General features: G+C 44.4%; 1 protein-coding gene across 1 annotated transcript in view; it reads right to left on the reverse strand.

Annotated features, from left to right (window-relative positions):
* Window positions 1–26110, reverse strand: part of LOC121553928 (plectin-like) — a 131396-nt gene that overhangs the window by 66927 nt on the left and 38359 nt on the right. Inside the window, 11 exon segments of the mRNA XM_045211666.1 lie at window positions 147–240; window positions 1348–1475; window positions 1642–1737; window positions 2089–2208; window positions 2714–2820; window positions 2953–3068; window positions 12748–12914; window positions 14925–15017; window positions 15466–15543; window positions 22534–22623; window positions 25513–25527. Of these exon segments, the coding sequence (XP_045067601.1) occupies window positions 147–240; window positions 1348–1475; window positions 1642–1737; window positions 2089–2208; window positions 2714–2820; window positions 2953–3068; window positions 12748–12914; window positions 14925–15017; window positions 15466–15543; window positions 22534–22623; window positions 25513–25527 (1104 nt within the window).

Consider the following 26110-nt stretch of genomic DNA (forward strand, 5'->3'; position numbering starts at 1 on the left):
TAACTGTGGGGTATTCATTCACTGTATCATTAACTAGACTCAGTCTAGCATGGGTTTGTGGTGACAAATCTGTAGGGCCACAGATTGTACATTAAACAGTCTATATTGGCTAGTGACTGTCTGCCCCGGCAGGGTGTGAGACTCACCATCTGTAGCAAGCCCTCAACCTGGTTGAGCTGCTCCTCACACACCCCAGACTCCATCTGGACCTTACTGACAATCCTCTGCAGCCGCTCCAGCCTGAGGTTCAAAGGTCAAACACATCAGTTGAGACATGTTCTCCAGTCTCTCATAAATCAGCTCTGAGGCTGGGGTATCGTCTAATGAGGTAACTAAATAACTTAATGATGGTACTGTAAATCATGACTGGCAATACTTTACTCAAAGACAACACGGGCCCTTTGCGCAGATTTTGTGAAATAAGCATTTTGACCTCAATGGGACAACCTGGTTAAATAAAGATTAAATAAATAATAATGTTGGTCTAAATTTAAATCCAATGGACATGCATTTCAATACATTTCAAGAGCATCAATACAAATATCTGGAGAAAAAAAAACATTCTACAAATTAGAGCAAACATTCCACAATCTTCTCAGAAACATTATGCAGGCAGGGTAAAACACTCACTCCTTCTTCTCCTTCTTCTTGCGAAGTAAATACTCTAAACCGTAGATCTGACTGGCAAAGGCCATGATGGATTCTCTGACAGCTAGTCCTCCCCAGTTGCTATGATGGTTAGCTGTGCTGTGACTCACAGCCCACAGTAGCTTCCCTGACTGCTGCCCTGACTGTTTACTTTAAGACTGGAAGTCTTGTGATGAGGGACCAACCCTTAACAAAAACAACATACACCCTGTTTTCTTGTGATTTGGTAAGGACTGTCCTATAATAACTTAATTATGACGCAAATAATCACATTATTGAAAGGTTTTGAAATCTTTGCCATGGCAACAGCAGTGTCTGGATCTTTCAGTGAGTCATCATGTGGTTGTCCAGCTATCTTCATCTCACAATGTCTGCTCACATCCACCAAACTGGTTATAATCCACATAGTTACAGTAGCCACATAGTTACAGAAGCCTTTGGGTGTGAATGCTCTTTTTACAATGTTTTATGTCCTGTTTAATTTATTACTTCTAATAAACATTGAGTTTGCTTTAACAACTGAAACACAACAGAAACACCACGTGACAGAGTCCCTAAATCAAAAATTTCTCCTCAGAACTGCATCTAACAAAAACGCCTGTAACGGATTTCAGCATCATCTCTAAGATGAAGGTATAATCTCAAACCCCATTGACCCTCATACCACAGTTTTGTACGTACATATAATGGCTGTCTCACCTCTCAAATTCTGTCCTTAGAAGACGCTCTCTCTCCAGTATGGCTACATGGAGATGACCCCACTCCTTCTCCACATCGATAGGCTGGTACCCAGGGGGCACCTTGACATGACCCGCCTGAACTGCACCCTGCAAGGACAGACAATGACAGGCACAGGCAGGAACATTTTCAAAAAAGGGCCAGCATTTACTTGATGCAGTTAGTTGATTGAACTATTCTTTATATGTGTCCAAACATTCACTCTGGGCATTTTGGCTTGCACCTTCTTCTCTTTTTAGTGGTTTATTTGCTAACCTCAAAAGACTTGTAGATGTGTTTGGATCGATTCTTGTCTGCTTCCTTTGCAGGCAGCTCTGTCTCCTTGAACATCAGAAACTGGCGCCAAAGCACCTGTGGATTTAAAATATTGCTGAATTAATTCAACATGACAATTAAACATACATAGCTCTTGTTTCATCACATCCCTCAGACAATTTTCAGAAATCAGAGACAAACAGTCATAAGTTATTATGAAGGCTAGTACCCTTTACCAGTGACTTATTTTCTCATTGCAGACCACTTCCATAACTGCTTCCCCACTGGCACCAATAGGAAAAAATCATGCTAAATTCATTCACTGTTTCAACTGAACATAGCCTTTGTCATACATCAAGTCTCTAAGATGATTATAAAAAATCTGAAACAGACAGAATATTCACTTACATGTATCAAGAGATTTCCCCAATAGGTGAAGAGACTTACCTCAATCTCCTCATAGCTGGTAGGGAACTTCCTCTCCTCAAACACGATGATGTGGTGTCTGATCCACTGCAGCAGCAGGGTCACCAGCTCATAGTACTCCTGCCAGCGCAGCTCCAGCTCCTGGGGGACACACAGGAGACAGGAGAGGGTTCATTAGAGAAAGGTTGAATGAAACTAAATCAATTACGGTAGTCGCCATATCACTGCATTAAACATCACTCCACTGGTTAAACATGGTGTAGGGTGAAGTTTCCTGTAGATGCTGATCTTGGGTCAGTTTTGCATTTCCCCCTCTAATGGTTAATGTTAGGATTGGGGGAAGGGAAGCTGATCCTATACCAGTACCTAAGGGAAAATTCACCTCATAGTGTCAAAGACATCCTCTGTAGCTCAATTGGTAGAGCATGGCGCTTGTAACGCCAGGGTAGTGGGTTCGATCCCCGGGACCACCCATACGAAAAAATATATGCGCACATGACTGTAAGTCGCTTTGGATAAAAGCGTCTGCTAAATGGCATATTATTATTATTATTATTATTATTATATTATGTGATCTCAAAGGTGAGACCAGGAGGAAGCCCCCTAGTGGTGATGACCTATATGGTTCCAAGAAGACGACACTTACATTGGCTTTCACCCCATCCTGGACGTCAGGTACCCGGGGCATGACATCATACAGGGAGGACACGTATGTGATGATGGACTTCTCATCTGGGTGTGGTAAATCCACATCTTAATAGAGGGGAGACAATGAACATCAGTTAAAAACTGATTTTAGAAAAAGCTAAATGCAAGAATTCATACAAATATGCCGCTAATAGTATTGAGAGTAATTGAGAATACAATACAAGTGAGTCCCCTTACCTTCTGGGTCGAGCAGCCGAGTGACACCCAGGTCTCTCTCTGCCACACTGAAGGCCTGCTCCAGGTTTTCTACATGGGTCTGTCGGTACACCTTACTCATGTCAATCAGACTAGGCCTGGGGACAAAACATAGAGAAGGCTGTTAAAACTATAAAATTGCATCTCAGACACCGTATTTTCTTATAGGATATAGTGCAAATGTACAGTGGGGAGAACAAGTATTTGATACACTGCCATTTTTGCAGGTTTTCCTACTTACAAAGCATGTAGAGGTCTATAATTTTTTATCATTGGTACACTTCAACTGTGAGAGACGGAATCTAAAACAAAAATCCAGAAAATCACATTGTATGATTTTTAAGTAATTCATTTACATTTTATTGCATGACATAAGTATTTGATCACCTACCAACCAGTAAGAATTCTGGCTCTCACAAACCTGTTAGTTTTTCTTTAAGAAGCCTGCCTGTTCTCCACTCATTACCTGTATTAACTGCACCTGTTTGAACTCGTTACCTGTATAAAAGACACCTGTCCACACACTCAATCAAACAGACTCCAACCTCTCCACAATGGCCAAGACCAGAGAGCTTTGTAAGGACATCAGGGATAAAATTGTAGACCTGCACAAGGCTGGGATGGGCTACAGGACAATAGGCAAGCAGCTTGGTGAGAAGGCAACAACTGTTGGCGCAATTATTAGAAAATGGAAGAAGTTCAAGATGACGGTCAATCACCCTCGGTCTGGGGCTCCATGCAAGATCTCACCTCGTGGGGCATCAATGATCATGAGGAAGGTGAGGGATCAGCCCAGAACTACACGGCAGGACCTGGTCAATGACCTGAAGAGAGCTGGGACCACAGTCTCAAAGAAAACCATTAGTAACACACTACGCCGTCATGGATTAAAATCCTGCAGCGCACGCAAGGTCCCCCTGCTCAAGCCAGTGCATGTCCAGGCCCGTCTGAAGTTTGCCAATGACCATCTGGATGATCCAGAGGAGGAATGGGAGAAGGACATGTGGTCTGATGAGAAAAACACAGAGCTTTTTGGTCTAAACTCCACTCGCCGTGTTTGGAGGAAGAAGAAGGATGAGTACAACCCCAAGAACACGATCCCAACCGTGAAGAATGGAGGTGGAAACATCATTCTTTGGGGATGCTTTTCTGCAAAGGGGACAGGACAACTGCACCGTATTGAGGGGAGGATGGAGGGGGCATGTATCGCAAGATCTTGGCCAACAACCTCCTTCCCTCAGTAAGAGCATTGAAGATGGGTCGTGGCTGGGTCTTCCAGCATGACAACGACCCGAAACATACAGCCAGGGCAACTAAGGAGTGGCTCCGTAAGAAGCATCTCAATGTCCTGGAGTGGTCTAGCCGGTCTAGCCAGTCTCCAGACCTGAACCCAATAGAAAATCTTTGGAGGGAGCTGAAAGTCTGTATTGCCCAGCGACAGCCCCGAAACCTGAAGGATCTGGAGAAGGTCTGTATGGAGGAGTGGGCCAAAATCCCTTGCTGCAGTGTGTGCAAACCTGGTCAAGACCTACAGGAAACGTATGATCTCTGTAATTGCAAACAAAGGTTTCTCTACCAAATATTAAGTTCTGCTTGTCTGATGTATCAAATACTTATGTCATGCAATAAAATGCAAATTAATTACTTAAAAATCATACAATGTGATGTTCTGGATTTTAGATTCCGTCTCTCACAGTTTAAGTGTACCTATGATAAAAATTACAGACCTCTACATGCTTTGTAAGTAGGAAAACCTGCAAAATCGGCAGTGTATCAAATACTTGTTCTCCCCACTGTATGTATTATATTCATCTTTGCAACCTCAAAACATTCAGGTCAAACCATTAAATAGAGGTTATTTCCTAAAAACATATTGATAAAACAAAACATAAGCATACAGATAATATTGTTATGGCCTACATTCAGTACTTTGCAAAACTATTCATCCCCCTTGGCGTTTTTCCTATTTTATTGCATTACAACCTGTAATAAAAAAAAAAAAATGGATTTCATGTAATGGACATACACAAAATTGTCCAAATTGGTGAAGTGAAATGTAAAAAATAACTTGTTTTAAAATATTCAAAAAAATAAATAACGGAAAAGTGGTGCGTGCATATGTATTCACCCCCTTCGCTATGAAGCCCATAAATAAGATCTGGTGCAACCAATTACCTTCAGAAGTCACATAATTAGTTAAATAAAGTCCACCTGTGTGCAATCTAAGTGTCACATGATATGTCACATGATCTCAGTATATATACACCTGTTCTGAAAGGCCCCAGAGTCTGCAACACCACTAAGCAAGGGGCACCACCAAGCAAGCGGTCCATGAAGACCAAGTAGCTCTCCAAACAGGTCAGGGACAAAGTTGTGGAAAAGTACAGATCAGGGTTGAGTTATAAAAAGAAATCCGAAACGTTGAACATCCCACGGAGCACCATTAAATCCATTATGAAAAAATGGAAAGAATATGGCACCACAACAAACCTGCAAAGAGAGGGCTGCCCACCAAAACTCACGGAACAGGCAAGGAGGGCATTAATCAGAGAGGCAACAAAGAGACCAAAGATAACCCTGAAGGAGCTGCAAAGCTCCACAGCGGAGATTGGAGTATCTGTCCATAGGACCACTTTAAGCCGTACACTCCACAGAGCTGGGCTTTATGGAAGAGTGGCCAGAAAAAGCCATTGCTTAAAGAAAAAAATAAGCATACACGTTTGGTGTTCGTCAAAAGGCATGTGGGAGACTCCCCAAACATATGGAAGGAGGTACTCTGGTCAGATGAGACTAAAATTGAGCTTTTTGGCCATCAAGGAAAACACTATGTCTGGCACAAACCCAACACCTCTCATCTCCCCGAGTGAAGCATGGTGGTGAGAGCATCATGCTTTGGGGATGTTTTTCATTGGCAGGGACTGGGAAACTGGTCAAAATTGAAGGAATGATGGATGGCGCTAAATACAGGGAAATTCTTGAGGGAAACCTGTTTCAGTCGTCCAGAGATTGGAGACTAGGACGGAGGTTCACCTTCCAGCAGGACAATGACCCTAAGCATACTGCTAAAGCAACACTTGAGTGGTTTAAGGGGAAACATTGAAATGTCTTGGAATGGCCTAGTCAAAGCCCAGACCTCAATCCAATTGAGAATCTGGTATGACTTAAAGACTGCTGTACACCAGCGGAACCCATTCAACTTGAAGGAGCTGGAGCAGTTTTGCCTTGAAGAATGGGCAAGAATCCCAGTGGCTAAATGTGCCAAGCTTATGGAGACCTATTCCAAGAAACTTGCAGCTGTAAAGGTGGGGGGTGAATAGTTATGTATGCTCAAGTTCTGTATTTGTTTGTCTTATTTGTTGTTTGTTTGACAACCAAAAATATTTTGCATCTTCAAAGTGGTAGGAATGTGTAAATCAAATGATACAAACCCCCCCAAAAAATCCATTTTAATTCCAGGTTGTAAGGGAACAAAATAGGAAAAATGCCAAGGGGGTGAATACTTTCGCAAGCCACTGTAATTCTGTATATGATCACATCTCTCTGTTATGCGTATGAATACATGGGAAAAGATTTACAAAATGAAAATCACTTGGAGATGATTTCCTGGTGTTTTTACAGTATTTTATGTCTAACAATGAAAATTCCCCATAAAATAACCGCCAGTTGGGGAACCCTGCTGTAGGCAGTTTAATCATGATGGACTGCCTACATTAGATCCTGATCGACATGCCTCTCTCAGAGGAATGTGAATACAGACAGGGGCAGGCAAAAACAAGAGCTCCTTCTACCAACCAGTTAGTTAGAAATTCCATGTACAAGTTGTTTCATGTACACTGCCAATAAAGGTAATTGCAGTCAAATAGCGTGCAGATACAAGATTTGACTGCTTGGATGAGCACAGGGCATCTCATATTTGCCAATGGATTTAGCCTGGCATGGTTAAACAAAATACAGGGGCTTTGTAAACCATAGGCATAAAATGCAAAACTTATTATATTCCCTATTAGAAAATATCTAATGTCTAGAAGTAGCAAAAAAAAGGAAACGGCTATCAAAATTAATCCCAACCACAGCCTTAATGAAACAATGACATAAACCCTGCGTACCCTTGCACAACTCTCTGCACATAATAGTCTCCATGGCCCCTGGGGTAGTGCTCCATATCAGAGTAGATGACCTGTCTGTAGGAGTGTCTGTCCCTGCTCAGGTGCACTATGCGTGGGTCTGACCCTGACCCTGACCCAGACCCTGCCTCCTGCTCCCCGCTCTGCGAACCTCGGCTGGAGGAGGACTCCCCCGGGCTCTGGAACCCCCGACTCGAGACAAAGGTGCTGGTCTCAGCTGGGATGTCCTCACACAGCATGACAACCCGGTCCTCCAGATCACTGACAGAGCCCTGGGTGCTGCTGGAGGTGCTGTTCAACCGTCTCTTGGAGGAGCGGAACTTCTTCTTCAGACTGTGCATCATGGTGACGGTGTGTGTGGGTGTCCTCAACTGCAACGGCGTCCAAACAGTGTCCAAACTCTCCTCTTGCAGTTTTTCCTTTCAGTCTTACAAATCCATCCATGTATGAGACTGTGACTGATGTTTTTCAGATTTTACAAGGTTCATGTTGCATTCTCACCCTCCAGATATGAGAATACTGTAGCGGCAGACACTCCCCCAAAACACAACTATCATTTGAGCTTTCCAGTCCCTTTTCAGTTCAGTGGCTCATGTATCTGCATTGCCTTTGACGTAGCATCCCCTTTCCATAGCTAGAGAATGTGCAAGCCTTGAGCGTTGACGGTCATAGAATTGAGAGATGACTTTCTCATGCATTTCTCTCATTCAATGAGTTGTATGTGAGCCCAGACTGCTTTGTTGATTTGTCGTTCTGCAGTCTGTTTCTGTCTTGCTCTTGGTCTGTGTGGAGTTTGTATGGCAGACACACCTGAGACACCTGGGCGTACCTGAGCTGTGCTGCTACTTGCTGAGACTTAAAAGCACAGCCCCTGTGGGCATCTTATTTTCAAATTCATGGGACCTCAGTCACAATCTTCTCTCTTTTCATGCAACTAAATAATACCTCCAAGCTGCCTCGCCTCGCCACCTCCTGTGCCTTTCTCCTGGGTGTGTGAGCATACAGGGTGTGTGTTTGTACAGTATGTGCAAACATGAAACGTCTCTTGTCAAAATCTATCCTGACCCCTTATGGTAGTTGTTATGCGTATTTTTTAGCCACATTTTTCATTGTTGATTGAATGTTACTGCTATGTGACCTGTTGGACTTGCACCTGCCTCTGTGGATGACCGTGGAAGATCTTTCACCCAGAACTGTCAATAGGCTTAACTGAAATGTTGGGTGTTGTTGTTTTAAGAGCATCTTTGAGATTATTGCTGTAAAGAGAAGCGCTCTACAAATTAAATATATTATTATTATTATTATTATTTATTATTGCTATGTGCTGGATTGCATACCTGGGCATGCATGATCAAATGTTTTCAGCAATGAAACTGCTTCCAAATCAAATAATGAGAAGTACTTCCAACTGATTGCATAACTGTAGCGGAAGAATGAGAGAAGGTGATACTTGCGACTTGCAGGCACTCAGGCCAAGTGTGATGACTCCATCATGATTTATGCCATTGTTTGGATGGTTGACCATTTGTGGGCTATCACAGGGGTCAAACACACCTTATCTGTGGCTTTCTCTGGGGAGGGACATTCCCACAGAACCCTGGGAGCACGGACACCGTTGGAGGTGTGAAGACAGATGAAAACGTGAAATCTACTAAATTAATGTTCCTGTGAATTACATTGTCATGTTTGGATTGTTTCAAGATTTCATGAAGAACTACGAATTTGTACATGTTTTATTGTACTGTAAGTGCTAGGGATTTATTGTTACAGGGAAACTGTAATAGACAGAGGATAGTTCAAAGAGGAGTGACACAGGGGTGTGCTCCTATTATTTAGATTTAGTTGATTCGATTAGGATCTGGGAGTGTTGTTCCTGTCTATTATTTTTCTAGCAAAGTGCAAAGAAAGGTTAATTATGCTTAATTAACCACCTTAGGTCTTAGCGATAGTAATTGACTCTAAGTTATTCTGTAATGTACAGTGAGGGAAATAAGTATTTGATCCTCTGCTGATTTTGTACGTTTGCCCACTGACAAAGAAATGATCAGTCTATAATTTTAATGGTAGGTTTATTTGAACAGTGAGAGACAGAATAACAACAAAAAAATCCAGAAAAACGCATGTCAAAAATGTTATAAATTGATTTGCATTTTAATGAGGGAAATAAGTATTTGACCCCCTCTCAATCAGAAAGATTTCTGGCTCCCAGGTGTCTTTTATACAGGTAACGAGCTGAGATTAGGAGCACACTCTTAAAAGGAGTGTTCCTAATCTCAGTTTGTTACCTGTATAAAAGACACCTATCCACAGAAGCAATCAATCAATCAGATTCCAAACTCTCCACCATGGCCAAGACCAAAGAGCTCTCCAAGGATGTCAGGGACAAGATTGTAGACCTACACAAGGCTGGAATGGGCTACAAGACCATCGCCAAGCAGCTTGGTGAGAAGGTGACAACAGTTGGTGCGATTATTCGCAAATGGAACACAAAATAACTGTCAATCTCCCTCGGCCTGGGGCTCCATACCTCGTGGAGTTGCAATGATCATTAGAACGGTGAGGAATCAGCCCAGAACTACACAGGAGGATCTTGTCAATGATCTCAAGGCAGCTGGGACCATAGTCACCAAGAAAACAATTGGTAACACACTACGCCGTGAAGGACTGAAATCCTGCAGCACCCGCAAGGTCCCCCTGCTCAAGAAAGCACATATACAGGGCCGTCTGAAGTTTGCTAATGAACATCTGAATGATTCAGAGGAGAACTGGGTGAAAGTGTTGTGGTCAGATGAGACCAAAATGGAGCTCTTTGGCATCAGCTCAACTTGCCGTGTTTGGAGGAGGAGGAATGCTGCCTATGACCCCAGGAACACCATCCCCACCGTCAAACATGGATGTGGAAACATTATGCTTTGGGGGTGTTTTTCTGCTAAGGGGACAGGACAACTTCACCGCATCAAAGGGACGATGGACGGGGCCATGTACCGTCAAATCTTGGGTGAGAACCTCCTTCCCTCAGCCAGGGCATTGAAAATGGGTTGTGGATGGGTATTCCAGCATGACAATGACCCAAAACACATGGCCAAGGCAACAAGAAGAAGCACATTAAGGTCCTGGAGTGGCCTAGCCAGTCTCCAGACCTTAATCCCATAGAAAATCTGTGGAGGGAGCTGAAGGTTCGAGTTGCCAAACGTCAGCCTCGAAACCTTAATGACTTGGAGAAGATCTGCAAAGAGGAGTGGAACAAAATCCCTCCTGAGATGTGTGCAAACCTGGTGGCCAACTACAAGAAACGTCTGACCTCTATGATTGCCAACAAGGGTTTTGCCACCAAGTACTAAGTCAGGTTTTGCAGAGGGGTCAAATACTTATTTCCCTAATTAAAATGCAAATCAATTTATAACATTTTTGACATGCGTTTTTCTGGATTTTGTTATTGTTATTCTGTCTCTCACTGTTCAAACAAACCTACCATTAAAATTATAGACTGATCACGTCTTTGTCAGTGGGCAAACGTACAAAATCAGCAGGGGATCAAATATTTTATTCCCTCACTGTATAATGTATTTCATGTACACTGTAATTGTTTGAGTGTTAATTATTTTGTGACTAATAAATTATAATAGTTGAATTGAGTAAATGCATTCCTCGTTTTACAGAGTAATTATCTGATAGACTATACGCTTATAATTTAGTAGGTCTATTGGTAGTTGTTATAAACACTATACACAAAGCATATGCTTGGGTACCACCTTGACAACCTTGATCTGCTTGCCTCAATAAATTAATGCCAGAACATTGGTCGCAGGATGACCTATTTGTGTCTAGTCTCTTAATAACTGCATAACGGTGTAAGTTAGACATGTTCATTATAGTCATACTAAGTGGTGAGGCAAGGCTCACTACCTTGACTAGATCCTTTAGAGACGCAGAGGGCCTTTTGCATTTCTTCACAAAATATTGGAGTCAGATTGATAAATGTAGTTCAACATAATTTCTACATAATGGTTGGATAATTTCCATCCAACTATAAATAGTGACCCCTCCTCAGTTGATGGGGATTTCTACACCCCTACATCACTACCTGTACAAGTCAGCCTTTATGCAGTGCGACAGTAAATATGAATTTCACATTCCTCTCTTTGTATGAACAGTAATAAATAAAACATTTAACATGCATGTGGAGCACAGGGGTTCACTATGGCCCAAGGATGTACAGTACAAGTCAAAGTTTGGACACACCTACTCATTCAAGGGTTTTTCTTTATTTTTACTATTTTCTACATTGTAGAAGACATCAGAACTATGAAACAACACATACGGAATCATGAAGTAACCAAAAAAGTGTTAAACAAATCAAAATATATATTATTTGAGATTCTTCAAATAACCACCCTTTGCCTTGATGACAGCTTTGCACACTCTTGGCATTCTCTCAACCAGCATCACCTGGAATGCTTTTCCAACAGTCTTGAAGGAGTTCCCACATATGCTGAGCACTTGTTGGATGCTTTTCCTTCACTCTGCCGTCTGACTCATCCCAAACCATCTCAATTGGGTTGAGGTCGGGGGATTGTGGAGGCCAGGTCATCTGATGCAGCACTCCATCACTCTCCTTCTTGGTAAAATAGCCCTTACACAGCCTGGAGGTGTGTTGGGTCATTGTCCTATTGAAAAACAAATGATAGTCCCACTAAGCGACAACCAGATGGGATGGCATATCGCTGCAAAATGCTGTGGTAGCCATGCTGGTTAAGTGTGCCTTGAATTCTAAATAAATCGCAGACAGTGTCACCAGCAAAGCACCCCTAACACCGCCTCCTCCATGCTTTATGGTGGGAACTACACATCCGTTCACCCACACCGCGTCTCACAAAGACACGGCGTTTGGATCCAAAAATCTCCAATTTGGACTCCAGACCAAAGGACACATTTCCACCAGCCTAATGTCTATTGCTCGTGTTTCTTGGCCCAAGCAGGTCTCTTCTTATTATTGGTGTCCTTTAGTAGTGGTTTCTTTGCAGCAATTCGACCATGAAGGCCTGATTCACACAGTCCCCACTGAACAGTTGATGTTGAGATGTGTCTTATTTGAGCTGTTCTTGCCATAATATGACTTGGTCTTTTACCAAATAGGGCTATCTTCTGTATACGCCCCCCCCTACCTTGTCACAACACAACTGATTGGCTTAAACGCATTAAGAAGGAAAGAAATTCCACAAATTAACTTTTAAGAAGGCACAACTGTTAATTGAAATTCAATCCAGGTGACTACCTCATGAAGCTGGTTGAGAGAATGCCAAGAATGTGCAAAGCTGTCATCAAGGCAAAGGGTGGCTATTTGAAGAATCTCAAATATACAATATACAGTATTTTGATTAGTTTAATACTTTTTTGGTTACTGCATGATTCTATATGTGTTATTTCATAGTTTTAATGTCTTCACTTTTTTTCTACAATGTAAAAAATTCCCTTCAATGAGTAGGTGTGTCCAAACTTTTGACTGGTAGTTTAAATAATAGCAGGTCCAAGGCAAGCACATGTAATCACGAAATGATTAGGCATAGCTTAAAAAGAAAATCCATGACCCCCATGATTTCCTCAAGCCCCAGTCAGATCACCTTATTATTACTTGTTCAAGGCTGCATCTCACCTGTGTTTGTGTATGATTGTGTTGAAGAGCTTGCCGTCCCTCCAGCTGGTGGTGAAGTTGTCGCAGCGCATCCCGTGGTATCCCTCCACCATGCGCTGGGACCACAGCAGCAGCTTCTCCTTGGCCGTCATGTCGTCTGACTGGCCATTCACCTGGATGTCTGATATCTGGGGGGTATTGGTAAGGCAGGCTATAGAGTATACTTTAATCATGGTCCTGAGGATCTATAAGGTATGCAGGCTTTTGTTCAATCCCAGTAGTACTAACACATCTGATTCAACTAGTTTGATGATTAGTTAATTATTTGAATCAGGTGTGTTAGTACTGGGCTTAAACAAAAACCTGCACACCTTGTAGGTCCCCAGGACTGAATAACACTGTCATAGATGGTTCAAGGTGTGGTGGGTTGGCAAAAAGGCTGGAAGAAAGGGGACTGTGGACAAAGGGCACATACTGGAAGAGAACTACGCATGCTTTGGTATAATCATTATGCATGGTTTTAAAGTTCAAAGCAACTTGACTTGATCCAGGCTTAAGATGACACATTTTCAACCTCAATAACCAACTGTCAGATGTAAAAAGCACATGAAATCCATTGCAGCTTGCTGCTGTGAAACCCTCTCAAACAGCTTGATGTTCCCTGGTGCAGAATCCAACTTGTGAAAGTAAAAACATCCATAGGGCACAGAATTTCAAAAGGTGAGTGGTGACTATGAGTCACAGGCACAGCCTTGTGAATCTCTCAGCAGTCTATTTCCCTCTGGTGAGAGAGGGAACAACTACTGCATCTACAGGAAGCTTCAACAACTCAGGTAGCTTAAGTTAAATGATGGAGCTGTGTTTACCTTAGTGTTTTGTTGCTGATGCTCAACCCTCAATACTATGTGTGCATTGCATACTGTGCTCAATAGATTCTTAAATAATTAATGTATTGCCTTGCTAGAATACTATGCATAACTCAAACCCCTATCAACCACCAAAACATAAAACAATAACCAAAGAAAAACTAGATGATCCATGGAGCAGTGGTTGTTTTTAGTCATAACAAGATACTTTATAGAGCCTTATTGGAACAAGAAAGATAGCTTTATGACCAATGTGACATTTTCAATGTGGCACACTGTCAGGGGTTCTAATGTTACTTTCAGGCTTTTATTTAAGGTAAGGGTGGAGAGAGGAAATATTTAGGACTTACCATCCCATCTTCTCTGTAGTGTGGGATCCCCACTGCTATGTATGTACTCACGATGTGACTCACACACACCACATGGAAAGAGGCCCTCCGCCCTCTCAGTTCGCCTTTATGAGAATCTAGAGAGCTTCCTGCTTCCTTCCACTTCATCAAGGCATCATGTTTTGATGAGAGGACTCAAAGGGCTAAAAGAACATAGAGTCTGCATCTCAAATAGCCCCCTGTTCCCTATAGGGTGCATTACTTTTGATCAGAGCCCTATGGGGTCCTCTCATCAAAAAATAAGTATGGCCAATGGTGGGACTCGTTGAAATGTTTAGAGCAATGACCTGCCACACCCACCTCACTTTCCTGCCTGTCCACGGGAAACACTGAGTCACCCTGGAGTGGACGGAATCCCACATTACGTTAATCTCAGTATAACCAGTATGCCCATTATAGCATCAAAAAATCTCCTTGTGCCCTTCTTTTTCCATATTTCTAAATATGCTCAACTGCTAAACGAATAACTAAACGCTCCTGGCTTCTTCCATTTTGGGGAGAAATAAGTTCCATCATTCACTGAGTTATATTGAGGATGGAAACCTCACATGGTCTTCAAATTAGTGTTTCAATATGTTTTTCTTAATGTTCAGTCTGAAATCCCTCAGACATATGGGAATCATGAGTAGTAGAGTTGTGTATAGACAGTGGGTGCCAAATACTAAAAGAGGCCGATTTGGAATAATTGAATTGGACTCATATCTGCTCTGTCAACAGAAGCGGTGGGCTTGGAATTAATTAGTTGGCCCAGACAAGTCCTACTGTACTACTATAGCTTTCCCTACTGCTACAGGCAACGATAGAAAATTATCCTTCCAGGTGAAATATACCAAACAGGTTATAGGATGTTGTACCTGGATCCCATCACCCTGGCCTAGGCTTATCATTTGAATGATAATAAACATATTGGTTGTTGTTATGCTATGAGTGTAGCATGACATACCTGGAAGTGAAGGATGATGGTCCATATCAGGCCCAGGGTCAGCTTGGGGTTTCCATCGGCGATGTCATCATTCCTGATGTTGACCAGTTTGACCTGTCACAAAGGGGACACAAGTATGTACAACCATCTTAAAGAAAATTGGCCCTCTAGATTCAGTTATATCTAAATGGTTATCTAATGAATTATAAGGTATTGGGACTGTTAGATTGCATTAGTGTACATGAGTGTCAGTTCAAACTGAGAAAAATATGTTACTTAAAAAACATAGACACACTGAATGTACAAAACATTAGGAATACCTACTCTTTCCATGACATAGACTGACCAGGTCAATTCAGGTCAAAGCTATGTCACCTGTTAAATCCACTTCAATCAGTGTCGATGAAGGGAAGGACACAGGTTAAAGAAGGAACACTGTCGACACCTTGTAGAGTCCATGCCCTGAAGAACAGAGGCTGTTCTGGGGGCAAAATGGGGTGCAACTCAGTGTTAGGAAGGTGTTCCTAGTGTTTTTTAGACTCAATGAATCATCACACTGTACCTGTCTATGTTTGAGGAAGTCCAGTGCGATCTGAACATTCTGCAGTTTGTGGAAGCGCATACGCCCCTTCTCCCTGGGCTGTGAGATGTGAGAAGAGATTGAACTTTAGAGGGAGAGGAAAACACACATACAGTAACAATATGACAGGGAAGAGCAGGCCCCATGACTGCAGGCAAAGTATTTCAGATTGAGAACACATTTTATTGGATTACAAGCAGCAGTCATGGTCCTATATAATCAACCACATTGAATGGACATCACAGGAGGCTGCTGAGGGGAGAACAGCTCATAATAATGGCTGGAACGGAGCAAATGGAATGGCATCAAACACCTGGAAACCATGTGTTTGATGTATTTGATACCATTCCACCTACTCCGCTCCAGTCATCACCACAAGCCCGTTCTTCCCAATTAAGGTACCACCAACTTCCTGTGATGGACATTGAATTTGAGATTTGACTCCAAATTTGGTTGAGTTGTGGTCAGAGCTGAACACAGTATCTCATGACTGTCCAGTCACCCCATTCATTTTGCATGGCCCTATTGAAAAGCATTGGAATGAGATCCAGAGGCATGAACATTCTAAGGATAATGGGTGAAGGTGAGAATGTTAAACCTGGACCACTAGCTACTGGATTCTTCCAATCATCAATCACTTCCATTGCTTGCTCTAAGAAACTAACTACATCCATGTTCAATGCATCGATCTAAACATTACATATGCAATAAAATGCAAATTAATTACTTTAAAATCATACAATGTGATTTTCTGGATTTTTGTTTTAGATTCCGTCTCTCACAGTTGAAGTGTACCTATGATAAAAATTACAGACCTCTACATGCTTTGTAAGTAGGAAAACCTGCAAAATCGGCAGTGTATCAAATACTTGTTCTCCCCACTGTACATGAAGCCAAGCAGCAGTGCTTAGAGACTTTATGCTTCTCAATCTCTAGATAATGGTCAAGTGTGCAGGAGACCTGCATATCTGGTCCACCATTTCATGCATCGGTGCAGCAAGTCACAAGCTCTCAGTGAACCACAAGCTCAACTAGCATGCAGGTCGATCTCTTATTGGCTTGCAGTATCACTCTGGCTTCTGTTTACAGTAATTTGGGTCAAATGAACGGATGCCTGTATCTCTTTCTCAGAACTCAGACTAATATGCTATGACTTGGAGGGAGGGCACAGATGGAACTAGCAGACTGAACATGAAATGATCTAGGGCTGAAAGTGAAGGAAAAATCCCAGCTTTATTCATAATTTTTTTTTATACAATGGGTGGGTCTAATCCTGAATGCTGATTGGTGAAAAACGCATTCCAGACGGTGTCTATTCCACAAGTTACCACCGGCTAAATCTTAAATTGCCTATTTACTCTGTTCCATCTGACTGCGCAATTCACTGTCTCATCAGCCCAGCCAGGCAATTTATAAACTTGATCTCCACTATAAAAAGCATCTAGACATTATCTCACATTTCTTGTAGACTAACATTTAGTTTTCAACAGCGGAGATTTGTATAAACCTTGCTGTATGTCTCTCAGAAATTTGCAACATTGTTTCAATATTCAAATTCGATCTTCAGCTGTCGCATAGTAATGAACGTGTCGGGAGTAGGGTCAAGGCAGACAGGCAGGCAGCGTTCTCATCCAGTCTAAATCATTAATCAGCTGGCATCATTTTTATGGATATATACAAAGAAATGTAAGTTGAAAAAAGGTCAAACTAAACGAAGTGCAGCTAGTTTGCAGTCTTTCCAGCTTCCGTTTGAAGTGATTGTGTTAGCTGAATTGTTGGCTAGCTCCTCTGAACAACAGTGTCCTGACGAGAGAGCACATTTTCTATGCCAGGTGAAATCACACCTCATTAGCTCATTGTTATGGATGTATCCAAATAAATGTCACTAGAAAACAGCTTATGCAAATGAAACTACTTTGCTGTTGTTCTGGCTGCACTTTTTGACGTGACTGTAAGTTAGCCGTAGTTGGCTAGCTAGCAAGCAAGGGATAAGAACGTTGCCAGCCAGTATAGCAATGGAACATTTAGAAGACATTTGAAACCCCACCTCTTTAAGGAATACCTGGGATAGGATAAAGTAATCCTTCTACCCCCCCCCAAAAAAAGGCTATAAGGTGGCTATAAGGTGAATGCACCTATTTGTAAGTCGCTCTGGATAAGAGCGTCTGCTAAATGACGTAAATGTAAATTTAAATGTAGAACAAACGACATAGATACAGAACAAAAAGACTGAACGACTGGGTCGCGTCTCTGGCAACTGAACCGATAGAACGAACAACCAGCTGGCTTGGGTAGCAACCCTAGATTTGTGTCGGGACTATATCTAGTGGAAGGATGAAATAGTATGGATAAATTAATCTAAATAACGTTTTTAATGAAAATATATCAATCATTATTTGAATATATTGGTATCCCGTTGTATAAAAGTGATAATTTCCTCGAAGCTGGTGTTTGGAGGATATATTGACTTCGTCTCGGGCCTAACAACACCCTTCTTGGGCATTATTACTTAAATAAGTAACAAAGGGACCTACTACACCCACATAGTGTCACGCCCTGGCTCTGTGGACTCTCGTATGTTGAGCCAGGGTGTTATATTCTATGTTTGTATTTCTAGGTTGGCTTGAGTGACTCCCAATCAGAGGCAACGAGTGTCAGCTGGTTGTCTCTGATTGGGAGCCATATTTAACTGTCTGTCTTTCACTTTGTGTTTGTGGTTTCTTGTTCCTTTTGATTTGTGTTTGTGTCGAAGGACTTCACGTTTCGTTTGGTGTTGTGTTCGCTGTGGTGTACAATAAAATAAATATGTACGCATCTCACGCTGCGCCTTGGCCCGCTACTTTTCAAGACGATCGTGACAGAAGAAACCACCACGACTGGGTCAAGCAGCGTGATGAGGAGAAAGGCTGGAATTACGAGAAGTGGAGAGAGAACTGGACGAGAACCATGGAGGCCTGGTCCACGGGGGAGAGACAAGCCCAGAAAATTTTTAGGGGGGGGCTCACGCCGTGGACGACGGGGCAGCAGGAGTACGGGATAGAGTGGTGCAGAGGGTTGGCAGAGAAGGCCGCCAGGTTAAGGGGGCCACTGGTCACAGAGGAGAGGGAAAGTGTGGAGGCACGGCGAGAGGTACTGGGGTGTATTACCAGTCCGGTCCGGCCCGTTCCTGATCCCTGCGTAGGGCCAGTGATGTGTGTCCCCAGTACGGTCCGGCCTGTTCCTGTTCCTCGCATCGAGCCTGTGGTGCGTGTCGTCAGCCCGGCCCGGCCTGTTCCTGCTCCCCGCACCAAGCCTATGGTGCGCGTCGCCAGCCCGGCCCGGCCTGTTCCTGCTCCCCGCACCAAGTCTGTGGTGCGTTTCGTCAGCCCTGTCCGGCCTGTTCCTGCTCCCCGCACCAAGTCTGTGGTGCGTTTCGTCAGCCCTGTTCGGCCCGTTCCTGCTCTCCGCACCAAGTCTGTGGTGCGTGTCGCCAGCCCAGTCCGGCCCATTCCTGCTCCCCGCACCAAGTCTGTGGTGCGTTTCGTCAGCCCTGTCCGGCCTGTTCCTGCTCTCCGCACCAAGTCTGTGGTGCGCGTCGCCAGCCCAGTCCGGCCCATTCCTGCTCCCCGCACCAAGTCTGTGGTGCGTTTCGTCAGCCCTGTCCGGCCCGCTCCTGCTCTCCACATCAGGCCAGTGGTGTGCGTCGTCAGTCCAGCACGGCCCGCGCTTGTTCCCCGCACCAAGCCAGGGGTGCGTATCGTCAGCCCGGTCCGGCCAGTGGCTACTCCACGCACCAAGCCAGGGGTGCGCTTCGTCAGCCCGGTCCGGTCCATTCCTGCTCCACGCACCAAGTCAGGGGTACGTATCGTCAGCCCGGTCCGGCCAGTTGCTACTCCACGCACCAAGCCAGGGGTGCGCATCGTCAGCCCGGTCCGATCCGTTCCTACTCCACCAGTGTTCAGTCCAGCTCCGGCCAGCAGGGCCAGACCGGATCAGGGGCGCTTTGGGGGGTTAGAGAGGGAGTGGGAGTCATGCCCGGAGCCGGATCCACCGCCGAGGCGGAGTGCCCACCCGGTCCCTCCCCTGTTGTGTTTGGTTGGCGCGACCGGAGTCCGCGCCTTTGGGGGGGGGGTACTGTCACGCCCTGGCTCTGGGGACTCTCGTATGTTGAGCCAGGGTGTTATATTCTATGTTTGTATTTCTAGGTTGGCTTGAGTGACTCCCAATCAGAGGCAACGAGTGTCAGCTGGTTGTCTCTGATTGGGAGCCATATTTAACTGTCTGTCTTTCACTTTGTGTTTGTGGTTTCTTGTTCCTTTTGATTTGTGTTTGTGTCGAAGGACTTCACGTTTCGTTTGGTGTTGTGTTCGCTGTGGTGTACAATAAAATAAATATGTACGCATCTCACGCTGCGCCTTGGCCCGCTACTTTTCAAGACGATCGTGACACATAGCTTATCACAGCACAATGACTAGGGACTACCAGTCATTTACCACACAATATCCCCAAATCCAACACAAAAAGGATAATTTTACATCTTCATTCCCTACTCAATGACCCTCAGCTCAAGGTTCTTGCAGAGATGGGTTGGGTTTATTCTTGCAGAGTTGGGTTTCTATGCTACATCCCAAATGCAACCCTATTCCCTACATAGTGTACTACTTTAAACAAGGGCCATAAGGCTCTGGTTAAATATAGTGCATTGCACTGCATTTGGAAAGTATTCAGACCCCTTGACTTTTTCCACATTTTGTTACATAACAGCCTATTCTAAAAGGAATTAAATAAAAAATGTTCCTCATCAATCTACACACAATACCCCATAATGACAAAGCGAAAATAGGTTTTTACAAATTTTTACAAATTTAACACAAATGAGAAACAAAAATACCTTATTTACATAAGTATTCAGACCCTTTGCTATGATACTCAAAATTGAGCTCAGGTGCATCCTTTTTCCATTGATCATCCTTGAGATGTTTCTACAACTTGATTGGAGTCCGCCTGTGGTAAATTTAATTGATTGGACATGATTTGGAAAGGCACACACCTGTCTATACAAGGTCCCACAGTTGACAGTGCATGTCAGAGCAAAAACTGTTTTAGAATTGTCCTTAGAGCTCTGAGACAAGGTTGTGTCGAGGCACAGATCTGGGGAAGGGTACCAAAACATTTCTGCAGATTTGAAGGTCCCCAAGAACACAATGGCCTCCATCGTTCTTAAATGGAAGTAGTTTGGAACCACCAACTCTTCCTAGAGCTGGCCCCCCAGCCAAACTGAACAATTGGGGGAGAAGGCCGATGGTCACTCTAACAGAGCTCCAGAGTTCCTCTGTGGAGATGGAAGAACCTTCCAGAAGGACAACCATCTCTGCAGCACTCCACCAATCAGGCCTTTATGGTAGAGTGTCCAGATGGAAGACACTCCTTAGTAAAAGGCACATGAGAGCCTGCTTGGAGTTTGCCAAAATACACATAAAGGACTCTTAGACCACAAGAAACAAGATTCTCTGGTCTGATGAAACCAAGATTGAACTATTTTGCCTGAATGCCAAGCGTCACTTCTGTAGGAAACCTGGCACCATCCCTTAGGTGAAGCATGGTGGTGGCAGCATCATGCTGTGGGGATGTTTTTCAGCGGCAGGGACTGGGAGACAAGCCAGGATCGAGGGATCTTTGATGAAAACCTGCTCTGGAGTGCTCAGGACCTTAGACTGGGGCAAAATGTCACCTTCCAACAGGACAACGACCCTAAGCACACAGCCAAGACAATGCAGGAGTGGCTTCGGGACAAGTCTCTGAATGTCCTTGAGTGGCTAAGCCAGAGCCTGAACATCGAACATGAAAATAACTGTGCAGCAACTCTCCCCATCCAACATGACAGAGCTTGAGAGGATCTGCAGAGAAGAATGAGAGAAACTCCCCAAATACAGGTGTGCCAAGCTTGTAGCATCATATCCAAGAAGACTCAAGGCTGTAATCGCTGCCAAAGGTGCTTCAACAAAGTACTGAGTATTATTTTTGCAAAAATGTCTAAAAACCTGTTTTTGCTTTGTCATTATGGGGTATTGTGTGTAGATTGATGAGGGGGGAAAAAACAATGTATTCCTTTTTAGAATAAGGCTCTAACATAACACAATGTGGAAAAGGTAAAGGGCTCTGAATACTTTCCAAATGCACTGTATGTAGGGAATAGGACGCCATTTGGGCCCTAGTCTCTAGAAGCTCTTCGACCAATGGAAGAGGAGGACGACGTTGCGGACACAGAGACGACAAGACAAGGAGGTGACATCAACATGCACAACCCAGCAGCCACCTGGGGGAGTGACACATGCCACGCCTGAGGAGGCACTACACAGTCCAGGCCCACTCACCAACCGCGAGTTCCTGACAACGTCACGCTCCCTCGGCTATCACAGCAAGAGCATCGCACGAGAAGAGGCATAGGCAAAGGGGGCAAAGGTCAGGGCAAGACAGGAATTAGAAAAGGAAAAATAGGGGTCAAACAAGTGCAAAGAGAGAGAAATAGAGAGAGAGAGCGAAAGAGAGAGAGAGAGAGAGAGAGAGAGAGAGAGAGAGAGAGAGAGAGAGAGAGAGAGAGAGCGAGAGAGAGAAAGAGAAGCAAATTATGAAATTAGTGTTAAATTAATGCTACAAGATATTACTTAGAAAGTGCATTATTTCCAAAAACAGCTTCAAATCAGTGCTATGGATAGGTTAAGTCAAATCGTGAGACATTCTTAAGCATGTAGTGTATTGTTCGTGGACCACATACTGTATCTCCGCAGGTTTCAACACATGCAAGAAGGTGGTAAAAACAAAACCTATCAGCCCAGGTTGTGTATTACATGTGACTTCAAGTATAGGAAAGATTATAAAATATTTAATGCATCATAATGTTTTTATATACATCATCATGACTGATAAATGATGATAGTATAATGGACTGAAAATTAGGATGGGAAAAGGGACAGAAGGAAAGGAGAGGTCGGGAAGGAAGGTTGGATAGGTTGTAGCAGAACCAGAGGTCCTTCTCCTTCCAGTCAGAGGGCAAAGGTCATAGGGACTCACCAGTGTCTCTCCAGAGAGCACTTCCAGCAGGGAGATGAGGTTGTGTCCATCTCGGAGGTCCTCGTACAGGTCAGTGATATGCCGCTGGGCCTGGGGAGGGGAGAGGTCAAGAGAGATGATTCACAGAGATACACAATGGATTCATTATGACTCAATGCACTTGAAGTTAAGGTGTTTTCTCTGTTTTCTATAAACTGATCAGCTGTGAGGAATGAATTATATTTATGTACTGTAAATACTCATGATCTAACAAGACCAGTGCTTAGAAAAGCTATGTTTGTGAAGGAACAACACTGTTCTTGACAATATAATCTGGGATTTGGGGTCAATTTTTGATAATAACAAGCCTTTTGCTATTTCTAACAATCCTTCTGGCTAAATCACCCTTGCAATCACTATTTTGACAGACTGGAGTCACCATTGTATTTGAAACTAAAGAAACCTCTAATGCAATAGTATCTCTGTCAGTATCTCTTGATTGTATTCATACTTCACTACTCACACACAGCAAAATCATCAAACCAAAAAACCAAACAACAAAGTGTTTGTCTGAGAATCTTAAGATGCATTGCTTAGATGAGTGACCTGAATGGTTTACTTCAATAATTTTGAATTACAGATTTGTAAAACTACTTGTACACAAAGTCGATCCTCTTATCCCAATTTGATATAAAACAATAGCAAAGCAATTTATAAAAAGGGTCACACAATGAGTGATATATGACTGTCCCATGCCTCCTGCAGTAGCAATTACAGTGACTTTGTTCAACGTCAAACGTTTCAATGTCTCTTGAGAGTTAATTTGATAATAGGATATATTTCATATGGCTCCAAATTAAATAGCCTAAGCAATTTACAGATTGGTTTGATGGGACATGCTCTGATCGGACACTTTTCTCTGCAGAGAGGCTGAAGCAGCGATTACCTTAGAACATTAAGAGAGGATGGAAAGAGTGTCACGTTCGTTCATGAACGGGTCAGACCAAGGCGCAGCGTGATATGCATACATGTTTATTAGACTTATAAACACAACGACAAAACAAGAAACGAAACGTGAAGTCCAAGGTACACAAACAACATACCTAACACGGAACAAGATCCCACAACCCACTAGTGCCAATAGGCTGCCTAAGTATGGTCCCCAATCAGAGACAACGAGCGACAGCTGCCTCTGATTGGGAACCACACCGGCCAACATAGATCTAGACAAACTAGAATATACAACATAGACAATCACAACATAGAAAATCACACCCTGACTCAACAAATAAGAGTCCCCAGTGTCAGGGCGTGACAGTACCCCCTCCCCCCCCCCAAAGGTGCGGACTCCGACCGCACAACCTTTACTTAACAGGGTAGGGGCCGAGTGGGCATTCCGCCTCGGAGGCGGATCCGGCTCTGGGCGGTTCCACCACCTATTCTCCGCCTCCCTGTTGCGCCCCTGGTCTGTTCTGGACCTCGGCGCGTTGCTTCCCCTCTCCTTCCTCCCACTATACTCCAAGCCCTGTCTGGACCCTGGTGTGGGAGACCCCGAACCTGGAAAGGGGCTGACGTCTGGGTCTGGACTGGAGCCGCTGACCGGAGCTGGACCAGGCACCGGTGGAGCGGACTGCTCTGGCTCCGGACTGGAGCAGCTTACCGGAGCTGGATCAGGCACTGGTGGAGCGGACTGCTCTGGCTCCGGACTGGAGCTGCTGACTGGTGCCGGACCAGGCACCGGTGGAACGGGCATGGGCCGTGCCGGACTGGACACACTCACCGCTGGTCTGGTGCGAGGAGCAGGCACGGGCCGAACCGGACTAGGAACATGCACCACTGGCTTGGTGCGAGGAGCAGGAACAGGCCAGGCCGGACTGGCGACACGCACCACTGGCTTGCTGCGAGGGGCAGGAACAGGCCGGGCCGGGCTGGCGACGCGCACCACTGGCTTGGTGCAAGGAGCAGGAACGGGCCAGACCGGACTGCGAAGGCGGACTGGAGGTCTGGAGCTGGGAGAGCTGGCACAACCCGTCCTGGCTGGCTACCCACTTTCGCACTACACGTGCGGGCGGTGGCACAGGACGCACTGGGCTGTGTACGCGTACTGGCGATACAGTACGTAAACCGGCGTAGGATATGCGGGACCGAGGAGGCGTACTGGAGACCAGGAGCGTTGAGCCGGCACACCCCATCCTGGCTGGATGCCCATCTTCGCACGGCACGTGCGTGGTGCTAGCACAGGAGTACGGGGAGATGGCTCTGCTCTAACGCTAGGCTCCGCCAACCACCCTTTTAGCCCCCCCAAAAATAATTATTGGTGCTGTCTCTCGGGCTTCCTCCTCGACCGGCGTCCTCTGTGTTGCCGTTGCTCCTCTCCTGCCTGGGCATCTACCTTCGCCCATGGCCCTTTCCCCGCGAATATCTCCTCCCATGACCACAATTTGCCCATCTGTGACATGGCAATTCGCTCTTCCTGGGCACGCTGCTTGGTCCTTGTTTGGTGGGATCTTCTGTCACGTTCGTTCATGAACGGGTCAGACCAAGGCGCAGCGTGATATGCATACATGTTCATTAGACTTATAAACACAACGACAAAACAAGAAACGAAACGTGAAGTCCAAGGTACACAAACAACATACCTAACACGGAACAAGATCCCACAACCCACTAGTGCCAATAGGCTGCCTAAGTATGGTCCCCAATCAGAGACAACGAGCGACAGCTGCCTCTGATTGGGAACCACACCGGCCAACATAGATCTAGACAAACTAGAATATACAACATGGACAATCACAACATAGAAAATCACACCCTGACTCAATAAATAAGATTCCCCAGAGTCAGGGCATGACAAAGAGACTCAGACAGGACAGAGGTTAGAAATGTAGGTGCCCGGCTAGAACGCCTGAGGAGAGGAGCAGCAAAAGAAACCCATGCAGAAATGAATGCGTGTCCACTCAGCACTCTGCACAGGCCTGCTCACAGACTGTCTGCACCTACCTCTGCTCTCCAATGCTGATGGAAGGATGGAAAGACAGGATGAGGAATGGCAGAGAGGAAAGAAGAACGAGCATGATAAGTACATACACCCCTATGCCTTTTTGTGAGGGGTGAAGCAAGAGAAAGGACAGAAAAACAAAAAGGTGGACATTTATTTGACTGACAGTTTGTAAAAAAGACTGTGAGACTGTTTGGGTAAAATAAACATCACTGTCTTGCATTGCTGAATGCTTTGTCAGATTTAAATTAATGTACTGAACAAACAGTACATCTATACTTCTCCATAGTGAAAAAGACCATAGGAGCAGTGAAATGTCCCACTGGATTTTGCTGGACCCCAGGAAGAGTAGCTGCTGCCTTGGCAGCAGCTAATGGGGATCCATAATAAATACAAATACAAAGCCCTGACCCACACATGCCCACTAGATCCACATGTGAGGGATTTCCTTTACAATGGAGTACCAACTCAAGACAAAACCTGAGTCACACACTTTTTTGGTTACTACATGATTCCATATGTGTTATTTCATAGTTTTGATGTCTTCACTATCATTCTACAATGCAGAAAATAGTAAAAATAAAGAAAAACCCTTGAATG

This window comes from Coregonus clupeaformis, chromosome 38, assembly GCF_020615455.1.
Source record: "Coregonus clupeaformis isolate EN_2021a chromosome 38, ASM2061545v1, whole genome shotgun sequence".
Classification (NCBI taxonomy): domain Eukaryota; kingdom Metazoa; phylum Chordata; class Actinopteri; order Salmoniformes; family Salmonidae; genus Coregonus; species Coregonus clupeaformis.